This window comes from Onychostruthus taczanowskii, unplaced genomic scaffold (assembly GCF_017590055.1).
Source record: "Onychostruthus taczanowskii isolate IOZ18803 unplaced genomic scaffold, ASM1759005v1 scaffold75, whole genome shotgun sequence".
Taxonomy (NCBI): Eukaryota; Metazoa; Chordata; class Aves; order Passeriformes; family Passeridae; genus Onychostruthus; species Onychostruthus taczanowskii.
The window spans coordinates 3396162-3417006 of NW_024505339.1; the positions used below are offsets into that span (position 1 = coordinate 3396162).

The following is a 20845-nucleotide window of genomic DNA, read 5'->3' on the forward strand; positions in this document are numbered from 1 at the left end:
CCAAACAAAGACAGAAACAATGCCTCTGCTGACGAGGGAGCGCTGCCCTGCACTGCCAGCCAGATAAACTCTTACTTTTTATGTTTAAACAAATACCAAGAAATAAAATGTTACAAAAGATGAGTCACAGCAACACAATGTGGGCTTCTCAAAGCTACTTGTACAAAAAAATGACACTTTTTTTTTTTTTTGGTCAATTGGGTCTTTGTGAGGATCTTTTTTTTTTTTCTTTTTTCTTTTTTAAAATCCGTGATTGTGAATATAACAAACAAGCTCTAAAAACATCTAAGACCTAGTGCGTTACAGAAAAAATATAAAATACTGCTAAAAATGTAAGACACCACAATACACTGGGGTAAAAACTGAGCTTATTATTAAAAAAAAAAAAAAAAAAAAGTTCTCAGGAAAAAGTACACCACTTTCTGTTCGAGTTCATCTTGTGCTGTGTTAGTAGTCGGGGCATTTCCAAGGTCTGCCCATTCTCATGGCAAGTAGTTATTGCACAAATGCAAAGAGTTAATTTTTTAATTAAAAAAAAATAAAAATGAAAAGGGACATGAGGGAAACAATTAAAAAAAAAAAAAGAAGGAAAAAAAAAAGAAAAAAAAGAACATCCCCCCCTCCCCAGCCTCCATCTGCTTTGGGATCAACGTCCAAATTTGTATGTGTGACATTCTCACAGCATTTCCAGCAAGGAATGGGAGAAAATGCTTTTCACCACAGAAATGCATAGAGTATTCCAAGAGGAACAACCTTTTGTTTGGCAGAGCTGATCCAACACTTACACTAGGGCTTCCTTTACTCTCATTTTCAGTTTCTTTTTGGACTACACCAGAAGGAAAAAGGTGGGAAATTCGCCGGATGGTGGTTTTTTTTTTAAGTGGGACACCCTCGAAAGGCAAAGTGCAAATTTGCTTCCCAAGCCACAGAAGTGGTGCTGTGCCCTGCAGCTGGCCCAGCACCTTCCCCTCTGCCCATGCCAGGGGGAGCTGGCACAGCTGGCACAGCTGGCACGGCTGGAGCCTGCCCGTCCCTCCCTGGCCACGCTCCCGCCCGGCTCTGGGGCTGCTCTGCTGCTCCCCAGGGCTCCCTGGCCAGGGAAAAGCAAAACTGAACCACCCCTGCGTGCCACACAGTGCACAAGGTGGATTTCCAGAGCTCACACCAGGAAAAGTTGCTGCTGCACAAGGTGAATTATTATTTTTTGCCTTTTTTTTTTTTTTTTAAAGTTTTTTTTCTTTCCTTGACCAGCTTTTGAATGAGAAGGAAATCAGCTCTGAATTCAGAAAGTCAAACATATGGGCAACAAAGATGAACATCACAGGAAACCAGTCTCTCATTTTAAATGAACACTTGTGAGTTAATTGCAATGTGCTCTGACCAGGGGCTCTGTGTCTTTAGCAAATTCTCAGTAGAGGCTCTAGGAGGCTCAGGGTATTTTCTCTCTCTGTATATTTTAAGTCTCTTCTCTCACAACTGAGGCTTCTTATTCTCAGTCCTAAATTATTTTAAAAACTATTTAAATAATATTATTTATTAGGCATTTAGATAAAATACTTTTTTTTTCTTTAAAAAAAAGGAAAAAGATTGCTCTAGAGAACACAACTGGGGCACAATGATATGGATACTACGAGCCAACACCACCTGCTCCATCCCTAGGATATCCCAAGCTTTTTCCAACATACATTTAGGGGACAGCAACCTGGTCTAGTGGGAGACATCCCTGCCCATGGCAGGGGGTTGGAACAGGATGAGCTTTAAGTTCCCTTCCAACCCAAACCAATGATATGTAAATACTCCTGTTGTGTTCATATCCAACAAAAAACCAAACCTCGACAAAAAAGAAACTGTTACAAATTAATCTCATAAATAGGAAATACTGGATTGTTGTCATAATCACAAACCACCCCTCCCTGTGTATTTCACCTTCTGAGGCTGGAGAGAGAGCGAGCTCAGGGAGGGAGGGCTGGGGGTTCTGCACAACCCCAAATCCCAGCTGGAATGAGTGGACAGTGCCTCAGCCCCAGAGCCAGCAGGGGCAGTGGGGACAGCAGGTGTGACTGGTGGCACAAAGGAGCTGCCACAGCTGAAGTGCACGGGGGTTTCTTGGACACTCACAGACCTACGAGTGCACAGGGCACACTGAGCCCTACGAGCACAAACTGCTGGCTGACAGCTCAGTCCTGTCCCAGGAACTGCTGGAACGAACCCACAGGATTTCCTTTTCCCCAGGAGTGTGAATTCCCCTGAAGGAGAGCTCACCTCACTGGCTGTGGGACAGGAACCCCCCAGGCACAGACCCAGAGTTTCTATTGCACAAAGACTCCTCACACAGGGCTGGATGTGCCAGGCACCTGCCAGTGCTGGGACACTGCGATGCTCCATCAGTGTTTGCTCCCCCCCAAAAAAATGAAAACCGTCTGGGAATGCTGCAAGCCAGATCACTGTGCTTTAGATTATTCTCCACAGAGAGATTAGGAAATAAGGCACATAGCTTTCCAAGTAGAGAAAGTGAAAGAGTCAATTTCAGGAAGCAAAACCTAAAGACTTAACGGGAAATGTGGCAACATACAGGATTTTGATGATATGCCTGTGGAGTGAGAATAAAATCATTTCAAGCTCGACTAAAATCTTTTCTCCCACAGAAAAAAAGGAATGACCCATGAACTCCATCTCTCTAGAGAAGGTGAGAAGGAAATGGAAGCCCTGATCAAGGAAAAGGAAAAGTACAAAACAGATGTGACCTTGCTTATTCCCCAGGCTCCTCCTTTCCAAACCAGATGCTCAAGTACTCCCTGCATCACCTGTACCAGCAGCCAGAGGTAACCAGGTACTTTGGAAACACTTTTAAAGCTAGTAATAACTTACCCACACATAAATAACACATCAAAACAGCACAAAGGTCCAACACAAGCTAATAAAAGCCAGGGAAGTCTGATTGAAAGACTGATTGCAAAAATATTTTTCCTAGTTACTTGGAGACAAGATTGTACTTCAGAGCAAGTCAAGTGCCAAGTTTTATTTATTCTCTTGAAAGCACAGACACTTGCCTTTCAAGAGGAGCTGCCTATCAGAAAATTTCTACCTCATTCCTACAAATACTTGAATTTTCAGCTAAGGGAGAGCAAGGCTGAGCTGCTAGCTTTAATTCCGTACTTGGCTTGAATTTACTTCATCAGCTGGCTTTGTGATGGTTTTAAATGTCTTTACTGTCCACGGCACATTGATAAAGGAGAGAGCACGACACGTGTGCAAATATCTGGGATATCAACTTCCTGCAGGAAGCCAAACCTACAGACAAGGTTTGACCCCTCCTTTCCAATTCCTTGGCTCTTGCACATCTCAGACCCTTGGGATCATTTTTATGTATTCTGAGCATGATCTTCCCTGTCCTCATTAGCTAAAGCCATGCATCTCCAGCAGCCTGGTCTCTCCAGTGGCTAATCCCCTCTTTACAGCAGGGAATGGATCTGACAAGTGGGGAATGGCATCCTCTGCCCATTAAAATACATGCTGGTTTTAAGTCCTCGCTCACCTACATCCCAAATGATTTCACAAATTTGGCTGCAGCAATTCTGCTGCACCATTAAGACCAAAGACACAAATGCTAAATACACAGAGGGGCTTTTCCATCCTGGAATGATGCACAGAGATAGATTTCACGACTCCCAAAAATGCATATTAATTACCCACATGGACAGAAGAGAACACAACTCTTCTTCTTGCTGCCAGGAGAGAGGCTGTGCTGTTGTGACACTACCAGGAATTACACAGGAACTGTGCAAAAATCAGGTGTGGCACCACAACTGCAGGAAATTCCGGCCATGATTCTCCATTTCCAAAGAACTTTGGATGAAGATTGTACCATGTATTACAAATATCTCTGGAATTCAAACAGAAAGCCAAAGACACGACATCACAGGGGTATTCACTTTGCTGCACTGATCCTGCACTGTTTTGTTATGGTAAAGGATTTAGCTGCTCTCTGCACTCAGCTGGTTCAAAGTCCAAAGAAACTGAACTGATGTGATGAAACCAACAGATTTAATAACAGGAAATCTACAGAACTGTGGCTAAAATCTCCCAACACCACTGTGAGTAAAGCAAGCTTGGAACTGCCAGAACTGACCTTTACAGAAGAGCTGGACAAGGACAAAATACAATAATCTTACTAGTTTTTTTAAAAGGAGGCTTTTCCTTTTAATGCACTTTAGTGCCAGATTTTGTGAAAAGCAATGACAATCAAGCCCAGGAATCCCATCAGGGTTTTTTTTCCATTCACAAGGGTTGCAGAAACGCAGATTTCACAGAGAGCCAAGGATTTTGGGATGGATATGGATATAGATGCCCACGTCTTGGGAAAAGCACGTCCTGGATTGTACCAGGGGATGCTGGCCAGGGGCTCACTAATAAAGTTCATTGAATGACTTTCTTAAACTGGAAAATGACCTTATAACTAATAACTGCTATTAAATATGCCACAGTACCACTTGGCTGGGGGGAAATCATCCCTGAGGACAGAGATGGCACCACTTACACACCTGTTTTTAAGGCTTTCTGAAAACTTAAGTGCACAGGCCTAACGCTAATCTTCTCCAAAAGGATAAATTTCACGTTCAGAGCATAAAACCATTTTATCCTTGCATATTAATAGGGTAGGGTATAGCCCATGACCTGGTCATGTAGGACAAATCCGTCCCTAGGCATGGTTTAAAGAGCTTTTCTTGCTATAAAGTCCATTATTAACTATACTTTATATATGGCATAGTCAATATATCCTACAAAAGAGGTGGGGAGGAAAGAAGAAATTGGTGAAATCATATTTCTACATTTTAGAGCTCAAATATATGTGAAGGAGACAGGGACTGCTACACCCCTTTTGAACTACAAAGGTTACATCAGAAAAGAAATTCAGATCTTGTACTTCCCATGCCAGTGATTCTCCTTGCTATTTAAAACCAGACTTTAAACTGCTGGGGGTGTGGTGGTGGGAAATCTTTCCTTTGTATAGAATTTTTAAATTCTCAGAAAAGTTGATTGTATATGCAACACAAAGAAAATGTTGATGTTCATAGAGCAGAAAGGGGAAGGCAGAACAACACAGGAATCAACCCAGTCCTACTTTGCCAATGTTTTATCCATGGGAGTTAAATTTAGGGATAAAAGGCTACAACCAGCTGGTCACACCAGGGCCAAAACTGCCACACACTCACAGGAAAGCCTTGACTTGGTTTCAGGGAATGTTAAATCCAGTCCTCACCTAAGAACCAACTTTCCTTCTCCTCTTGTTTCTGAGTCCCCAAGAGGAGCTCGGCCGCACTCGTGGCTGAAGACAGAGAACATCCACAGGATAAAAAGGAAATCAGAGAATTTCAGGAACTCCTTTGTAGGAAGAGACACAAATGGAGCAAAAATAGTGCCCTCCATGTGCAGGTTAAAAATGTCAACACTCCACTTGCAGTCTGCAACAAATTGCCAAGCTACTGATCTCTCACAACCCTGCGAAAGGCACAGACTGCCGCGGCATTTCAACTGAAATAAAACATTTTGGATCCAAGTGCAAAGTGTCCAAACCCAATTACTTTTTTTTTGTGTATTCTCATAATTTCTATATGGTCAAAATGTGATTTTTTTTTCTTGTTTCTAACCTGCTCTGTTTTTGCCAGGAGCATTATTATTCATAAAAGCTTTAAGAATACTGGAAATTATTAATTTTAAAATGGAACATTACAGACTTCTGACAGCAGCTGTGCTTGTAGGGACTGCAACCACTGTTAGCATTTTCCATTATTTCATCACATTAATTTGTCACATTTCCCTCAATCCTGTTTTATGTCAATTTATCAGCTTTGCAGTTTGAATTACCACCAGCATGATGCACTTCTCTGACTTACTATTTCTCCTGTTAAAGGATTGAAAAATAGGGACTTTTAAGTAATTGGACTGGAAAATATTGCATAGAATTCTGTGGTGTTCATGGTCCCCCTGCTCTACACCAATCCCATACCAACAAGTTACATAAAAATAATGCAGAGATCTTTCAGCTAATGAGAAAGGCACATACTTTTTTCTTTTTAACTGTAATATAGATCTTTCCTATTACAGCAAGGAGTTTATTACTAAAGGACTCACTAATTCATGATATGGGCAGAGTGCACTGATATGGGTTCCTTTAAAGGGTGGCTCTATTCATAGGCATTTCACTGATGAATAAATAAAATGGTCAAATTTTATGGCATCAAAAGCAACTGTAATTAAGTGCATTTCTGCCAATAAACATCTACAATGCTCTTGTCTGAAATCTGTATCCTGAAAAATGGAAGTGTATTGACAATTCCACTGCATGAGCCTTCTGCCAGGGGATAGTCTTTCCTGGCTTTTAGCAAACAAAGCACTGCACTTTTTTCCTTCCCTAATCATCCAGAGAGAAAAATCAACAATTTAACTGCAATATAAACGTATTTCTATTAAAACAGCCCTGGCCCTTCATGCACAGCACTGGTAAGAGCATGGAACTGGAAACAGAGAGAGAAAATAAAATGCTTTTAAAGAACCTCAGGAAAAACAGAATCTGGCATGACAGATTTCCTGAAAACTGCCTGTGCTTTTATCCATCAGGAAAAGAAATGTCAGCAACGAGAGCTCTGCTGCCCTGTTGAGATGAGCCCCATGTCACACCTTTCACACATTCCCTTCCCCTGGAATCAGCACCCAAGGGATGACAGCCACTGTGCTGCTCTTTGGCATTTCTTCTCCTTCAATTTTTTATCCTTTGAATTAAGTTAAAAAAAAAAAAAAAAAGTTATTCCAAAGCACATTTTCCTCCCAAGGGTGAGTTCCAAATTGATCCCAACTATCTCTCACACCCTGCAGTATAAGTTCAGCCTCTAAACTGGGGGGCCTTGGCCAGAAACACCAGCAGGTAACTCATGTCCAACCCGAGAACATCAGCAGTAGTTCAACTAATCCATCCTACTTTCCACTGGAACAGAAAAGCAGCTGTGACCTTGGCCAAACACCGGGACAAAGCCCAGGAGCATCTCTGAGCTCCAGGTCTGGGGGTGCTCCTCGGGCCCTGCCCTCCATCCAGGGGGTCACCAAGGAACCCAGAGGGACTCAGGGCAGAGATCACCCCAACAGCATCTCAGCAGGCTAATCCACATTCAACACAGATCATTAAATATGAAACAGCAAAAGGAGCTAAGCCATTAATAAAGTGCCAAAAATATAGGAAATACTGACAGCATTTTATTTGATTAATTTTATAATAGATCCCAATGATAACGCTTGGCAGGATGGAGTGACTTCTGACTTCTGAACGCTGTCTTTAACCAGCAAAATTACATGACTCAAATAATGGAATAATGGAGCTTAGAATTAACAGTTAGTGTTATGAAAGAAAGATTTCCTCTAGGGCAAGCTACAGATATGCTTTTTAAAAATCATTACAGCATTAAAAACCAGGCGGACACTAAAGAACCCTAAAGAACTAGTGGAAACCTGAAAAGCAAACCAAAAATAAACAGGAAAAAGAAAAAAAAAAAAAAAAAAAGAAGATATGTTTCAAGGCACTTACGTATTGCTTATTAAGAAGAGAGATTGACCTTAAGTGCTGCATTTGCGTGCGACCTGTGAATACAGTTCTGCTGTCGTACAGTGCAGCCAGAGCTCTCAGTAAGCATCATGGAATGCAATCAGATAGACACAGGCACAAGAACAGTTTGGGGAATATTAACTTAAAAAACAAAATAAAATCATCAAACAGAAAAAAACCCCCTCGCTATGGAGAAAGCCGAGAGGAACCACTTGACTGCATCCAGCACCTGGGTCTCAAATCAGCAGACAAGGACAGTAGGAACAGACTGGCAAGTGTATTGCCTAGAATTAATTAAAAAACCCAACCTGAACCAAACAACAACGAAGAAAAAAAAAATTAAAAACAATTAAAGAACCTAAGAAAATATCTGCGTCTTCTGGGCAGAAGTTTTGCTCTCGGCTGGAGACGCGGCCCGTTGTGACTTGTACTAAGGTACGTGAACTCCGACCAGGACGCGCTCATCCACGGAGCTGTGCTTTGGAAGTCAGAGCAGGACACTGGACAGGTACAGAGAGGTCACCCTTGGCTTCACCCCGTTCCCAGGCACTGGCCACGCTCCCACCAGGAGCGCTCCCAGCACGCGCTGCCACGCCCTGGTGTCTGTCACTGCCATTGTCCCTCAGCTCGTCACAGAAAGGGGCAGCCTCTCTCTCTCCCTTCCTCAGCTTTCGTTTCGCACCACGAGTCCCCAGTTACCCAAGGAGGAATCCTGAAACAGCTAGCAGTGAAAATTGGAAATAAATCCCTGCCTTTCAGCCTCCTAGAGCCTTCTTTCCTTAGTCATGAGAAGGATGGATTTTAGTGTACTGATTCTTAAAATTTGTGAAAACTTGCACTAAGTGCTGCTGTCGCATGTTAAGAGACTGTAAATGAAATACATAAGTTCTAAAACATCATGCAAGAAATGTGGTTTCACATCTTACAGTCAAAAATCCTACTAATGAATTAATACAAGCACACTGAGGTGTAATATTGGGAACATACCTTTAAAGTCGGAACTCCTCTCCCCCATCCCTCCCTCCCCCAAAATCAGAAAAGTAATATTAATTAAACTTAAGAAGTAATGAATGCACCATTAAAGTGTCATCAAAAAGATGCTGACCTAAGACAAAAGTTCAATGATACACAATACGGTCAAAAAAGTCTTCAATCAATAATATACAGTATGACAACTACATCTTGTAAATTATACCCAATACTGCCGGCAGTCTATCCCTCTAAAGAATATTTGCCCCCTTTCATCCCTTCCTAACAATCAGATAATAAAATACAGCACCTATAAATAAGCAAAAAAAAATTATATATATATATATTTATATATATATATATATTCCGAAATCATCTATTGTTAGTTTTAAAGATATGGCAATAAAGGAGTCTAAATTAGCAAACTTGTAGAAGCCATAACTGATAAAACAGCTTATTGAAAAAAGGTGGCAGTAATGCACTCTATGTGTGCACAAGTACGTAAGAAAATACACAGACGTATAAAATTGCACGCACACACCCACGCACACACATCCTTCCACACACCTCTATGCTCACGCATATACATATAGACAACAGGAGGAGTTAGAGACAAGTTAGAATTGGATTTGTACTTTGATCAGCCCTAACCTGTGCATAAAATAATGGGAAAAGGCTGTATGTCTGCAGGGCAGAACGGGCCGGACTGGGACTCGAGAGCACGAAGGTTTTGGTTTCGAGCTTGGGCTGCTTCCACCCCGCTGAGAGCCCGTCTGGGCATTGCCATGTACTCTTTATCCACGCAAAAAAGGAGCTTCCCACAACTAAAACGTATTTAAAATCAGTGCTCGTGGTGGGAAGAGAGTCAGTAAATGGCCACCAACAGCAGGAAAAGGGCTGGGTCTGCGGCAGCTCCCGTCCCTCTTAGTGGTGTGTGACAGCAATCGGACACGTGAACTGCGTTCCCAAGGATCCAGGTAAGCTGAATGTTCGGGATACGGGCTAGGCCCCCAAGTAGCAGGCTGAAATGTTACTGGCCAACGTTTTTGGAGCGATCTGTCTTTGCTGAAAGGAAATCCTGTACACTACGAACCAAGTGAAATGATCAAGTACATGCTGCTTCTAAGTTGTCTCCTAAACCTCCCAGATATGAGGTCTGATCAGCGTGCTCTGTGGTTAGAGGTTAAAAAGCAGATTATAAAATACCTAGATTCAGATTTTTTTTTTTTGTCCTGATTTGGCCTAAAATGGAGTGTATTAAACAAATTCTGGGCTGCAAAAGACCAGAATCAGTTAAAGCTATGAAACAATGTGCACTACGTGTCAATATTCTATTTCACTTACAAGAAAACACTAAGTCAGCTACCACAAATTAAGATATTTTCCTGATGTGACTTTTTTTTTGTTTTGTTAAAAAATATGTGGAGTAAATGTGTTTTTTTTTTTAATTCAAAGTTTCAAACAACAAGATTCTTTTCTTTTCTTGAAAATATGTAGGAATCCAAACTAGTGTGTTTAGAGTCGGTTGACTGTGCAATCTCTTAGTGGCAACTGAACAGCTACAAAAAACTTTCTTTTTTTTTCTTTTTCTTGAAAAATCTCCCCTTTTTTCCTGGTTTAAGAAGATAATAGTGTATTATCGCTCTGTAGCCATTAGATGGCAGATAAAAAGCCCCCTTTTAATATGTGGGTTTGATTTTTTTTTAAGATTTTTTTTTTTGTTTTTTTTTTTTTTCCTGTTTTTCATTTTTTTAAAGCCCCACACCAAAGAGGAGGGCACAAGGCAAAGCTGTATGAGTTATTCCAGAAATTGTGGAAATCACTTAGGGCAATAATAAAAACACTTCAGGGTACAAAAAAGCTTGACTACACATTTCAGTTTTCTTCCTCGAAAACACAAACATAAATTGGGCTTAACGCTCCTTTTTTTTTTTTTTTTTTTTTTGATTTCTATATGCACCTTGGCCTATGGCGTTTTTGCCCTGTGGCCCGCAGGGCGGTTAAGTGCGAACACAATAAAACCAGTAGAGGTCCAGTTTGACTTCCCAGCTCTCCCGAGTTGGGCCAGTTTAATCTCAAAACTCCCACTCCACGGCCTCTTCCCGACTCGCGGCCTTCTCCAAGCGGTGGATGATGTTGTTCAAGTTGGCCGCTTTCTTTTTCCTCAGGGAGCTGTCTCGCGTGTTCCTGGAGCTCGCCGCCTCCGAGAAGCCGAACAAGCTCTGCAGAGAGTTGGCTTTCTGCGAGCCCGAGGCCGGCGTCGAGCTCGTACTTGGCACACTGGAGATTTTCTCTGAACTTTCTTTTGACTTGTAGGAGCTCTCCCCCGTAAGGACTGAGGTGGAGGCAGCTGAGGTAGAGGCATCCCCTTCCGTGGCAGAGTTTGGCAGTGTCTCCAGAGCGTCTCCCGGGCGCTGCGGTGCCGGCGGGGAGCTCTGGCGCGGCGCTCTGAGCCGGCCCTCGTCGTCGGTGTCCTCCAGGCTCTCGGGCTCCGCTCTCTCCGAAGGCCTGGCGCCTCGCAGTGCCTCTTCCCCCGCCTCGAAAGCCGGCTCGGCGGGCCCTCCCTGAGACTTGGCGGCCGCATTGCTGAACTCGTCCGCCTCCGGGCCGCTCGGCTTCCCGTCGGGAGGGCCCTCCGCGTCCACGCCGTCGCAGCTGTCCCCCTCGGAGCTGTGGGCCGCCCTGCTGCTTCTGGCCGAAGGGGAGTCACTCGACCCGGCCTGGCTCTGGCTCCCGGCTTGGATCTCCTCGATGAACAGCTCCCGGCGGATGCGGGACCTAGGAGAGAGCGGAGAGGGGTGTGAGCTCGGAGGAAGCATCGAGGCTGGAGAGGGGCTGGGAACACAAACCCTGTGAGGAACACTGAGGGAGCTGGGGGTGCTCAGCCTGGAGAAAAGGAGACTCAGGGGTGACCTTATCACTCTCTACAGCTCCTGAAAGGTGGCCGTGCTCAGCTGGGGCTGGGCTCTTTCTCCAGGCACCACTGACATAATGAGAGGACACAGACTCAGGCCTGTGTCAATGGAAATACAGGTTGGATATTAGGAACAAGTTTTTCACAGAAAGAGTGATAAAGTTCTGGAATGGCTGCCTGGGGACGTGGTGGAGTTCCCATCCCTGGATGTGTTTAACAAAGCCTGGATGTGGCACTGGGTGCCAGGGTTTAGTTGAGGTGTTTAGGGCATGGGTTTGACTCGATGATCTTGAAGGTCTCTTCCAACCCAGTCATTCTGTGAACTCTTTGAGTCTGCCAGGGCAGCAAGGAGACGCCCACTTCCACTAAAAAAGCCCTTCCCATGCCACTAAACATGCCCTTTTGTGGAATCATTAAGGCTGGAAAAGACTTCTGAAACCATTGAGTCCAATTTCCAACCAAGTACCACTAAACCCTACTGCCAAGTGCTGCATTGACTCGTTGTTTGAACACTTCCAGGGGTGGTGACTCCACCACTTCCCTAGTGAGAAGTTAGTATTTTTAATAAAAAATATGAATACAGTTTTAGGAGATCCAGAATGAAGTGGATTATAAACACAAAACAATTCAGTTTTCTACTAGAAATAAGCCAGTCTGCCTAAACAAAAAATAAACCAGGAAAAAGCTGGACAAGCCCCACGTTCTCCTGGACAGTGAGGAGAAATGAAGATGAAACCAAGACTGTTGTGTTGAAAGCACTGTGAGAAAGCCAGCCTGTGACAGGCTGCAGTCTATGAGCTAGTCTGACTTTTGCCTCATTTTTTATTTAAAAAATCAAATTCAGAACATGAATAATGACAAGCCAAGCAGTGCCTTTCATAGGAATGACTGCACTCCACGTGTGGGTAGAATTGCCTGGTGTTCAAGGACACCCCAAACACACCACTTCTGCCATTTAAATCAGGACTTCCTCCCTCTTCCTTCTCTGATGAGGAGTTCCCAAAATCCTCACAAGTACAGAAAGGTTTATGGAAAAACCTTAGGCTCTGGGCTAACCCTTTCTCTGTCCTGTTGCATCCATGGGAGAAGTGATGAACACCTTTAAGTCCTAATTTATAACCAAGAGGGAGCCCAAATGATCTGTGGTTAGGGATGGGACCACAGCCCTGGGGAGAGTTTACCAGAGCTTACTATTTTTCAGAGTGAAGATAAAAAACTCTTGGTTTCAGCCACAGGGAACTGCCAAGGGGTCTGCAAACGACAAGTGACACGCTGTCCCAGCACTGATGGCTGTAAGGATTTTCTGTTTTCCCTTAACTGTGCTGTGGAAGACAGCACACAATGGAAAAACATTCAGCTAAATGGAGAACACCACCTGAATACTGCTTTTGAAGCTATTGATCTTATTGACTTACTTGAAATGCAACAGAGTATTTCAGCAGTACTCGCTGACTTCACACTTTTGAAGGATTTAGGGGGTCTGTAATTTTCCCTCGGAGAATATTACTCACCTAACAGAAGCCCACAGGTGCTAACATTTATTTTCTATTACCATTAACTGCACGCATCCTGCAACATCGATTATCAGGCTCTATTTATGCCTAAAATCTCCCTGTATGGACATTGATCCAGAACATGGTGTTTCTGTAGCATTCCCCAAGTCAGGAGAGGAGGCTGGTAAGAGCTCTGTGCCTGCATGGCATTTAAAATACCTCAGCTCCAGCACGTACTGAACCTCACTGAGAATCTGACCACAGCCCTAGAAACATCAAACCCATGTCTGTGGAAATCCCTGGAATTCACACCCAAGATACTGCTGCTGGAATCTGGTCTGGCTCCTGATTAACATAGTAATTAAATTCTTATGGTGAAGAAGACCTGGTGACAGCAGCTAGAGGATTCCAGAGAGCATTCTTCTTGAGGAAGGTGTTGGCCTTGACATCCACACACCCTGCTGGATTTCACCAGTGGAACGCAAAACATCAGAGATCTCCTGGGTGTCTGCTGCAACTCCCCAGACAAACCTTCACACAACATCAAAACCAACACAATTTGAAGTGCATTGAAAAATACACTCAGAATTTAGGCTCCAAGAGTGCCGGAGTGCCATTCTAGAAAGTTTCATTCCTGATGCGTCAGTAGTATAATTTCTGTTGCATACTGAGTTTATGTGCCAGTATCCACAGGTGAAGTGGGATAGAAATTCCTCCCTCCTGCTTTTTTCTACCATTCTTAAGACATCAGAGCCTCAAACTCTGATGTGTCCTGTATGTGCTTCACTAGTGCAAAGCAAGGGATATTTATTGGATATTCTGAGAGCTCTGTGACTGGTATGAATGCAAAGCTATAGACTCGGTGAAGTTTGCAGACATGTCAAAATCCTTTATACCTATTTATATTCTGAAGTGAATTATTTCTTTGCCTGCTGAGGATATTTTTTCAGCGTTTCTTTTTGCTGCAGGAAATAAATGCTAATGCTGACTTTCCATCTGGTGGATATAAAGGTAGATCCTGCTGTAGCAACCACGTTTGGAATGTGAGATTTGGGCTGAATCCGAAAGGAAAAGCATCACTGCAGCAGGATTCCCAAGAGACAGCAAGACAAACTTGTCCAAATCTGTGCCCTCCCTTATCTAAAGCTACTAATAAAAATTAGTATTAAAGCACAAGCAGATGGTCAGAGATGTGGAACTGCTTCTGTATAAAAAACTCTTCAGTTTGGAAAATAAATGGCTTAGGGAGAATATGAAAGAGATAAATGAAGTTAAGTGTGGCCTAGAGAAGACTGAAAGAAAGACCACCCATTTGTTATACAAGCTGCAGAACAGTCAGACCCTGCTCCCCTCACAGAACATGGAACCTGTCCCTTTTCTACAACACCCTCCACGATTTAAGAGAAAATCACGCATGACAGCTAAGAAAGTTATTGTTAAGGGGAGCAAAAAATAGGTTTGTGTTTTGATTTTTCAGTGCTCAGAGCACACAGGGCTCCAAACAGGCTTGAAACAGCTTTTGAAAGCCCTGGAGCCCCAGCAGCACATCTGGGAGCAGGCCCAGATCACTCAAAAGCTCAGCCTTGTGCTGCCCCCAGCCCCCAGTTTGCAGGGTTTGATTTTGTGTCCAGCTGTCAGCACCTCCTCCCCGGGAAGGTGGGGCTGGATCACACGCCCAGGCAGGGATGGGTCTCGTGGTGACGAGGGAGGTGACACCTGCCACCAGCGCTCCCGCTCGTCTGCCCAAGTGAGAACAGCACATTTTGCTGTCAGGCCGAAGGGAACTTATTTTCATAGGCATCCCTCCAACTTGTGTATAATTGCCTGCAAGTGGGAATTGGAAGAGGCCTGCATTTGGAGAACTCTGAGCGGTGAAAAGAGGCTGCATCTGTACTGAATTCAAGGCCGCGAAATTCAGCGTAAATATGATTACTCGATTTTTTAAAATTTTGTATTGTTTACTATAAACATTATTTAACTATTGTGCATAATATTTCTGAGATAGCTCATTAAACTCTGCTGCTTTTGCTTCGGCAACTTCCCTGGTAAAAGCTGAGAAGGGCTAAAGTAAAAAACTACCCTTTAAATGTTAGCAGTTTTTAAAAACAAACAAGTTTAGCAATCTGGACTAATTAGGAACATTACTGGCTCCAAGTGAAGGAGCAGAATAGTATTAAATCTGGTAGCTTAACAGTACCTGTTCAATATTCATTAGCACAAATTTCTTGGAGAAAAGTCTGCTGCATTAATTAGGACTTCCAATCCCAAGCACAGTTGATAATATGTTTATTCAAATCCTTATAATTCTTATGTGCTATTCCAGCCTTGGCTCTTTTTATCGCTGTCTCTAGGCCAAAACCTGCTTCAGGGGCTCAAATGTGAAGAAGTTTCCTCCTCAAATGAGAGAGGAACTGAACAGACCAACATTTTATTTCAGTGGGACTCAATGATTTAATCATACCAATGAAACAAATCATAGAATTTGGAATGGCTTGGGTTGGAAGGGACCTAAAAGCTCCCCTTGTTCCCCCCCCTGCCACAGGCAGGGACACCTTCCACTGTCCCAGGCTGCTCCAAGCCCTGTTCAACCTGGCCTTGGGCACTGCCAGGGATGCAGGGGCAGCCACAGCTGCTCTGGGCACCCTGTGCCAGGGCCTGCCCACCCTCCCAGAAAACAGTTCCTTCCCAATATCCCATCTGTCCCTGTTCTCTGGCTGTTTAAAGCCATTTCCCCTTGTTTTGGCACAACAGGCCCTTGTAAGAAATCCCTCTCTGTGGCCACATCTGACTTCAGGCTTATTGGTTCTCTGTCCTTCAGGACTCCATGAAGCTTCCCAGAGCACAGCACAAACACTGTGCCTATTTTCAGAGCTCGGTGACTCAAGACCTAAAAGAAAATAATTTTTTTTCCTTCTGATGCAGAAAAATGACACAATGAAAGCAGGGCAATTCTGATGACATCCAATAAAGGACATTTCCAAGTACCCCCCACCCAGTGAGCCAGGGACAACACCCACCACGCACCCGACACGTGTCTGTGCGTGTGCACATGTGAGTCAGACAGAACAGCCTGGCCTGCTGCAGTGGCTTCATAAATATTCATCAGTGGACATCTCTACATCCACGCCCACCCCGAAAGCCAGACTTTCTGTTTAAAAGCACTACTCACATCAATATGTGAGTACTGCTGCTCCTCAGGGATGACTTAAAATTAGTCTGGAGCATTAGCACTGTGTTAGTGAGAACCCCCCTGCTGTCGAAGCTGCTTGTTTTGCACAACCACCCGACACATTCCGCCGAGGCAGAGCAGCACCTGCCAAAGCCAAGCCAAGCCATCCCTCAGGAGCAGGGCTCCAGGAGGTCACACACCTGTAATTGTGGAACCAGTTGATCACGGTGCTGGTTTTCAAGTTGAGCTGCGTGGCGAGTTCCTCAATGGTTTTTGGTGATGGGTATGGCTTTTGCTGGTAGGCTCGTTTGAGAGCTTCTTTCTCCTCTGGTGCCAGCACCACCCGGGGCTTCTTGAGCTGGTGCTGGGGCTGGGGGCTGGCGCCCTGGCTGTAGTCGATGCCAGCGGACGAGGACTCGCAGGACTGGCTGTCGCTGACGGAGCTGTGCCGCCGTTTCATGTAGGCTGAAAGAGAAGCACAGTGGATCAGCCCAGGATGAATACAAATGCAGAATCAATGGATTCTTATCTATCAGGGTCTTTTTAACCTGGGTATAGGCTTGCTGCTGTGAGAAGGAAAGATGGGGAAAGCTGAGGGATGAACACGGAGACGGCAGGTGGGGATGCAGGGATGGGTTGCTGGGAGGGGATGGGAAGGATGAGGTGCCACCAGAGACCAAATGAGGGGAGGATGCAAGAGGCAGAAAGAGAAGAAAAGAGGGTAAGACAGCTGGAAACCTGCCAGAGTTTTCTGCCTTTACAATGAACGTGGGACACGAATGACAGGGTTCAGTTCACACGACTCATCTCAGATTCACTCCTTCAAGAGGAGTGAACTCCCACGTAAGGCCCCGACTGGGACAGTTGTGCTTTCTTTTGACTGAAAGGGGTTTGGTGGTTAAAACACTTCAGGTGTACACGGAGGTGTCTCTGACATGAAGGAAAACACGACTGTGGAAGTGGAGCTGCAGCATTCCCAGCCTTCCCAAGCCATCTCCAACACACGATGGCGCCTGGAGCCCAGAGATGCCAGGGAAAGGCTGAACAACCATCAGGCGTTTGCTGCCTTTCCCTACAGCTCTCTGCTGTGGCAGTGACAGGTTATGAAAGAAAACCAGCCCCCAGCACCCTCCTCCCCTACACAAAGCTCCTTCCAAAACACAGACACTTGTAAGAAAGCTCTCCCTGCTCTGATGGGCTCGGTGAGGCTGATGGCAGGAGCCTGTGATTCTGTCACTGACCTTCCTCCCTGACTGGGAGTGAATTATCCTGGCAAATTCCACAAGGAAGGAGTCCTAGCAAAGACTGTCACTGACTTGATTGATTTACACTGGGCATGGAGAGGTGGGATTTACTGCACCTGGCAGTATCATGCACAAGCATTGCTAATGAGGGGGCTGAAAACAGCAAATACAGATGAATCTTGTCAATAAAATATTTAACAGCCTGTTAAATGCCTTCTAGATATTTAAGAGTTTACGTATTCAAGAGCTAAAATTTGATAACCTCAGGTATTAAGTTCCAGATTACCCCAGCCTGACATCAATCCAGGAGGCATTAAATCTCCAGGAGACAGGAGCTCTGGCTGGAGCCAGGGACACTGTGGGGCCAGTCACACTGGTCAGCAACCAAATTCTTCAAAAATTCAATTTTTCTCTCCCCACAGCTCTGCCTTCAGGCTGAGGATGCACAGTGAATAAGAAATCAGTGCAATCAAATAAATTGCAGTGTTCAAACCCCAGCCAATGCCTCCTGGCAGGGCTCCCTCCAGGACTGGCTGGGTTTTCTGGCTCCAGTGGGTTCCAGCACCCTGCCCTCTCCATGGTACCTCCAGTGGGACCTTTGGCACTGTGGCTTTACTACCAGGGAAGTGAATTCTGAACACACTCTGTAACCTTTGGGGGTATCTGCATGGCCCACATTTTGTTTTTCCTGAATATGACAGATTACCTGAGGATTGCCTACTGTGTAAGATCACTGATATGGAACACAACGTGAGTTGCTCATGATCCATCACTCTGACGTGATACAGTCCTGCACACGTTTGAAATAACCATAAAAAACAAAGTGTTTTTTTAAAAAATAAATCTCCTTTAAAAATCCACCTATTTAAGTTGTCCCAACCAGATGTACAACTGCAAAAAAATCTGCATTATTTCAAGGTGACCCACTGGCCTTATTTTTGCAGTCTTCAAGGAACTGTTACAACCCTCAACCATGGAATTAATCATTCCAGCAAGACAATCTCATATTTCTGTAAGGTGTTTAATCTCAAAACTCCTTCCTGGGTGTTATTTCCTACTGCATTGACCTGCAAACTACAGCCAAAGCTCCCTTGTTTCCTTGCACAGCAGAACCAGGAGGCTGGAGGACAACATCCATCACCTCAGCAATGGGCAGCAGCTTCAAGGAGGCCACGAGACAAAACAGAACCTGGCATGGGAGATGTGACAGGGGCTCAGACCACCTCTAACCGGAATTTCTGGAATTTGGTCAGGTGACTGAGTCAGCACAGACACAGGGATCAGGATGGGCTGGATCTCCCTCTGTCTGCTCTCCAAAGGACGGGTTTTCTGGCAGGACACAGCTCCTGTCTTAAGCAGCAAAGAATAATTCAGAGCTGTGAGAGCTTGGGAAAAATGTCATTCCTTCCTCTGCTCCTGTGAACTCACACTGGGATCACAAAAGGTGCACTGGCTGAGATGGATTGCTCATGCTAATGGAACAAATTATATAAAGGCACATATTTCATTAAAATACAAATAAAGAGGAGGATGTCCCACTGTTCTGCCAGAGCAATTGTTTTCTGGAGGACAATCTACTATCAGGACAAATTTCCATTGGGCCAAAGGCAGAACTAGGACTCAGACTTCAGGCTTTAATGCTGGTGTCTGGAAACTTAGATGACATTTTTAAAAGCTTTTCCATTTTTATTTTTATTTTTAAACATATGTGCTGCGTGCAGACAACGTAAGGAGATCATTCAGCACATTTGCAGTGACAGCAAGGCTCAAACTAGAATCCAAGTTGCAAACACACTTTATTTTTGGAGAAGTTTGATTTTTGTCTGTGACCATTTCTCAGGAGACATGAAAAAAAAAAAAAAGGAAACCCAGCAGTAATTTGGGCAAAGGTCTGGATCTGGGTCTGAGGCTGACTGAGTTACACCTTTCCCCCCAGCATCCACCTGTGCCCAGCTATGGATGCCACAGACACCACTGCACAGCTGCCCACTGAGATAAAACAGAGCTCCTTTTAATATAATTTTTACCTTATGTGGTATTGAACAAGATTATTAAAAAGTGAAATAATGGGGAAATAAAGGGAATTCAATTTTCTTCTGACAGCAGTGCTGTTCTGTGAGGAGTGTGATGTTCCAGCAGCCCAATAGCCCAGAGGTTATTGGAGGAATGAACTGTTCCAAGGCAGGAAAGGTGGGCAAATGTCTCAGCCTGGTGAGCATGAAGCCCCAGCTCCCTCCAAAGAGGTTGGTAAGTGTACACTGCAAATTTTCAGAACCTCTTAAAAAGGACATTTATAGCACAAACTTCAGACTGGTGGAACAGAAAAAAAAAAAAAAAAGAGATATGCAGCTCACCTTTATCATAATTATTAATTTACTCCCTTAATAAAATGTGGCAGAGAAATAATTGATAATAATGTTTCACTGGAAGCAGACCCAGTCGCATTGTTCTTTAACTGACATTAGCTGAAGGGGAAGTTAAATTCTTAATGTGGCTCTGGAGCAATTTAAAAGGTTAAATTACAGGATTCTTACCTGCATGAAAGGATTTTGCACAAAATACAGGGTTGGATTCACTTTAGACTGCTCTGAGGACAGCACTTGCACAGTTCAGGAGCTCAGAGCAGAGTCTCAATGATTTATGGCCTTATCTCTATTCAGATGCCATCTACAGACCATATGTATTGCTCACTATTTGATAAGAATCCAGTTTAGAAAATCGTTTTGAAAGGATATTGTCAGTACTACTTTTAAATTATTTTTATTTTATTTTGCTGCATTATGGGCAATATTCTCTGTGAGGCTATAAAAATCCAGCTAGTTGACAATTTTATTCCTGCCATGTTTCTAATACAGCAAAACTCCTCATGATTCCCTTTGGTTTACAGTTGTAAGTGGGAAACCCAAGTGGATTTTACTCCCTATGGAAGATCATACACGTGCTGAGATACTGCATTGCTTTATTTTATACTGGTTACTCTGACAAGGGCTTGAATTTCTTCTTAAAAGCCTGCAAGACTATAATTTTCCCAGAAGCTCCCTCACTGCAATTTTAAATATAATCACCAAGTTCTTGATCAAATGTGTAAATGCTTTCAGAACATCAGTCAACAGCAGAGCTTTCAGTGTACACGATTAATGATGTCTGTGCTAATATCATTAAGGGGTAGCTCCAGAGATGTATATATCATTAATTAGTTAACTGCTGATAATGGCAGCCCACGAGTCTCTCTTGTAAAATCACATGAACATACTAAAAACAGGGCTCTGAATAACCACTGGGTTTTAGTGATGAATTTAAAATGGAGAGAGTTGGATAAATTTGCAGGATGTACTTCCTACTGAGATATCCAGTAACAACTCAGAACAGTCACGTGTCCATCCCCATGACCCTGTTTCATGTGAGCACAACACAAATTTTATTTTATTAACACAATCACCTTACCCCTCTCTATAAAGGCTA

The 20845-nt window shown here is 43.8% G+C and overlaps 1 protein-coding gene across 6 annotated transcripts in view; it reads right to left on the reverse strand.

Annotated features, from left to right (window-relative positions):
- The window catches only part of CUX1 (cut like homeobox 1), a 267150-nt gene that overhangs the window by 19865 nt on the left and 226440 nt on the right, over positions 1 to 20845 (reverse strand). For 5 of the 6 annotated variants that reach the window (XM_041423196.1, XM_041423199.1, XM_041423195.1 and 2 more), the window contains 2 exons: positions 16340 to 16604; positions 213 to 11341 (listed from right to left, as the gene is read on the reverse strand). The exons of the other annotated variant lie outside the window; for it this stretch is intronic. In XM_041423196.1, the coding sequence (XP_041279130.1) occupies positions 10639 to 11341; positions 16340 to 16604 (968 nt within the window). In that variant the 3' untranslated portion in view covers positions 213 to 10638. Of the gene's footprint in view, positions 1 to 212; positions 11342 to 16339; positions 16605 to 20845 lie in introns of those variants that run through there. 6 annotated transcript variants of the gene reach the window in all.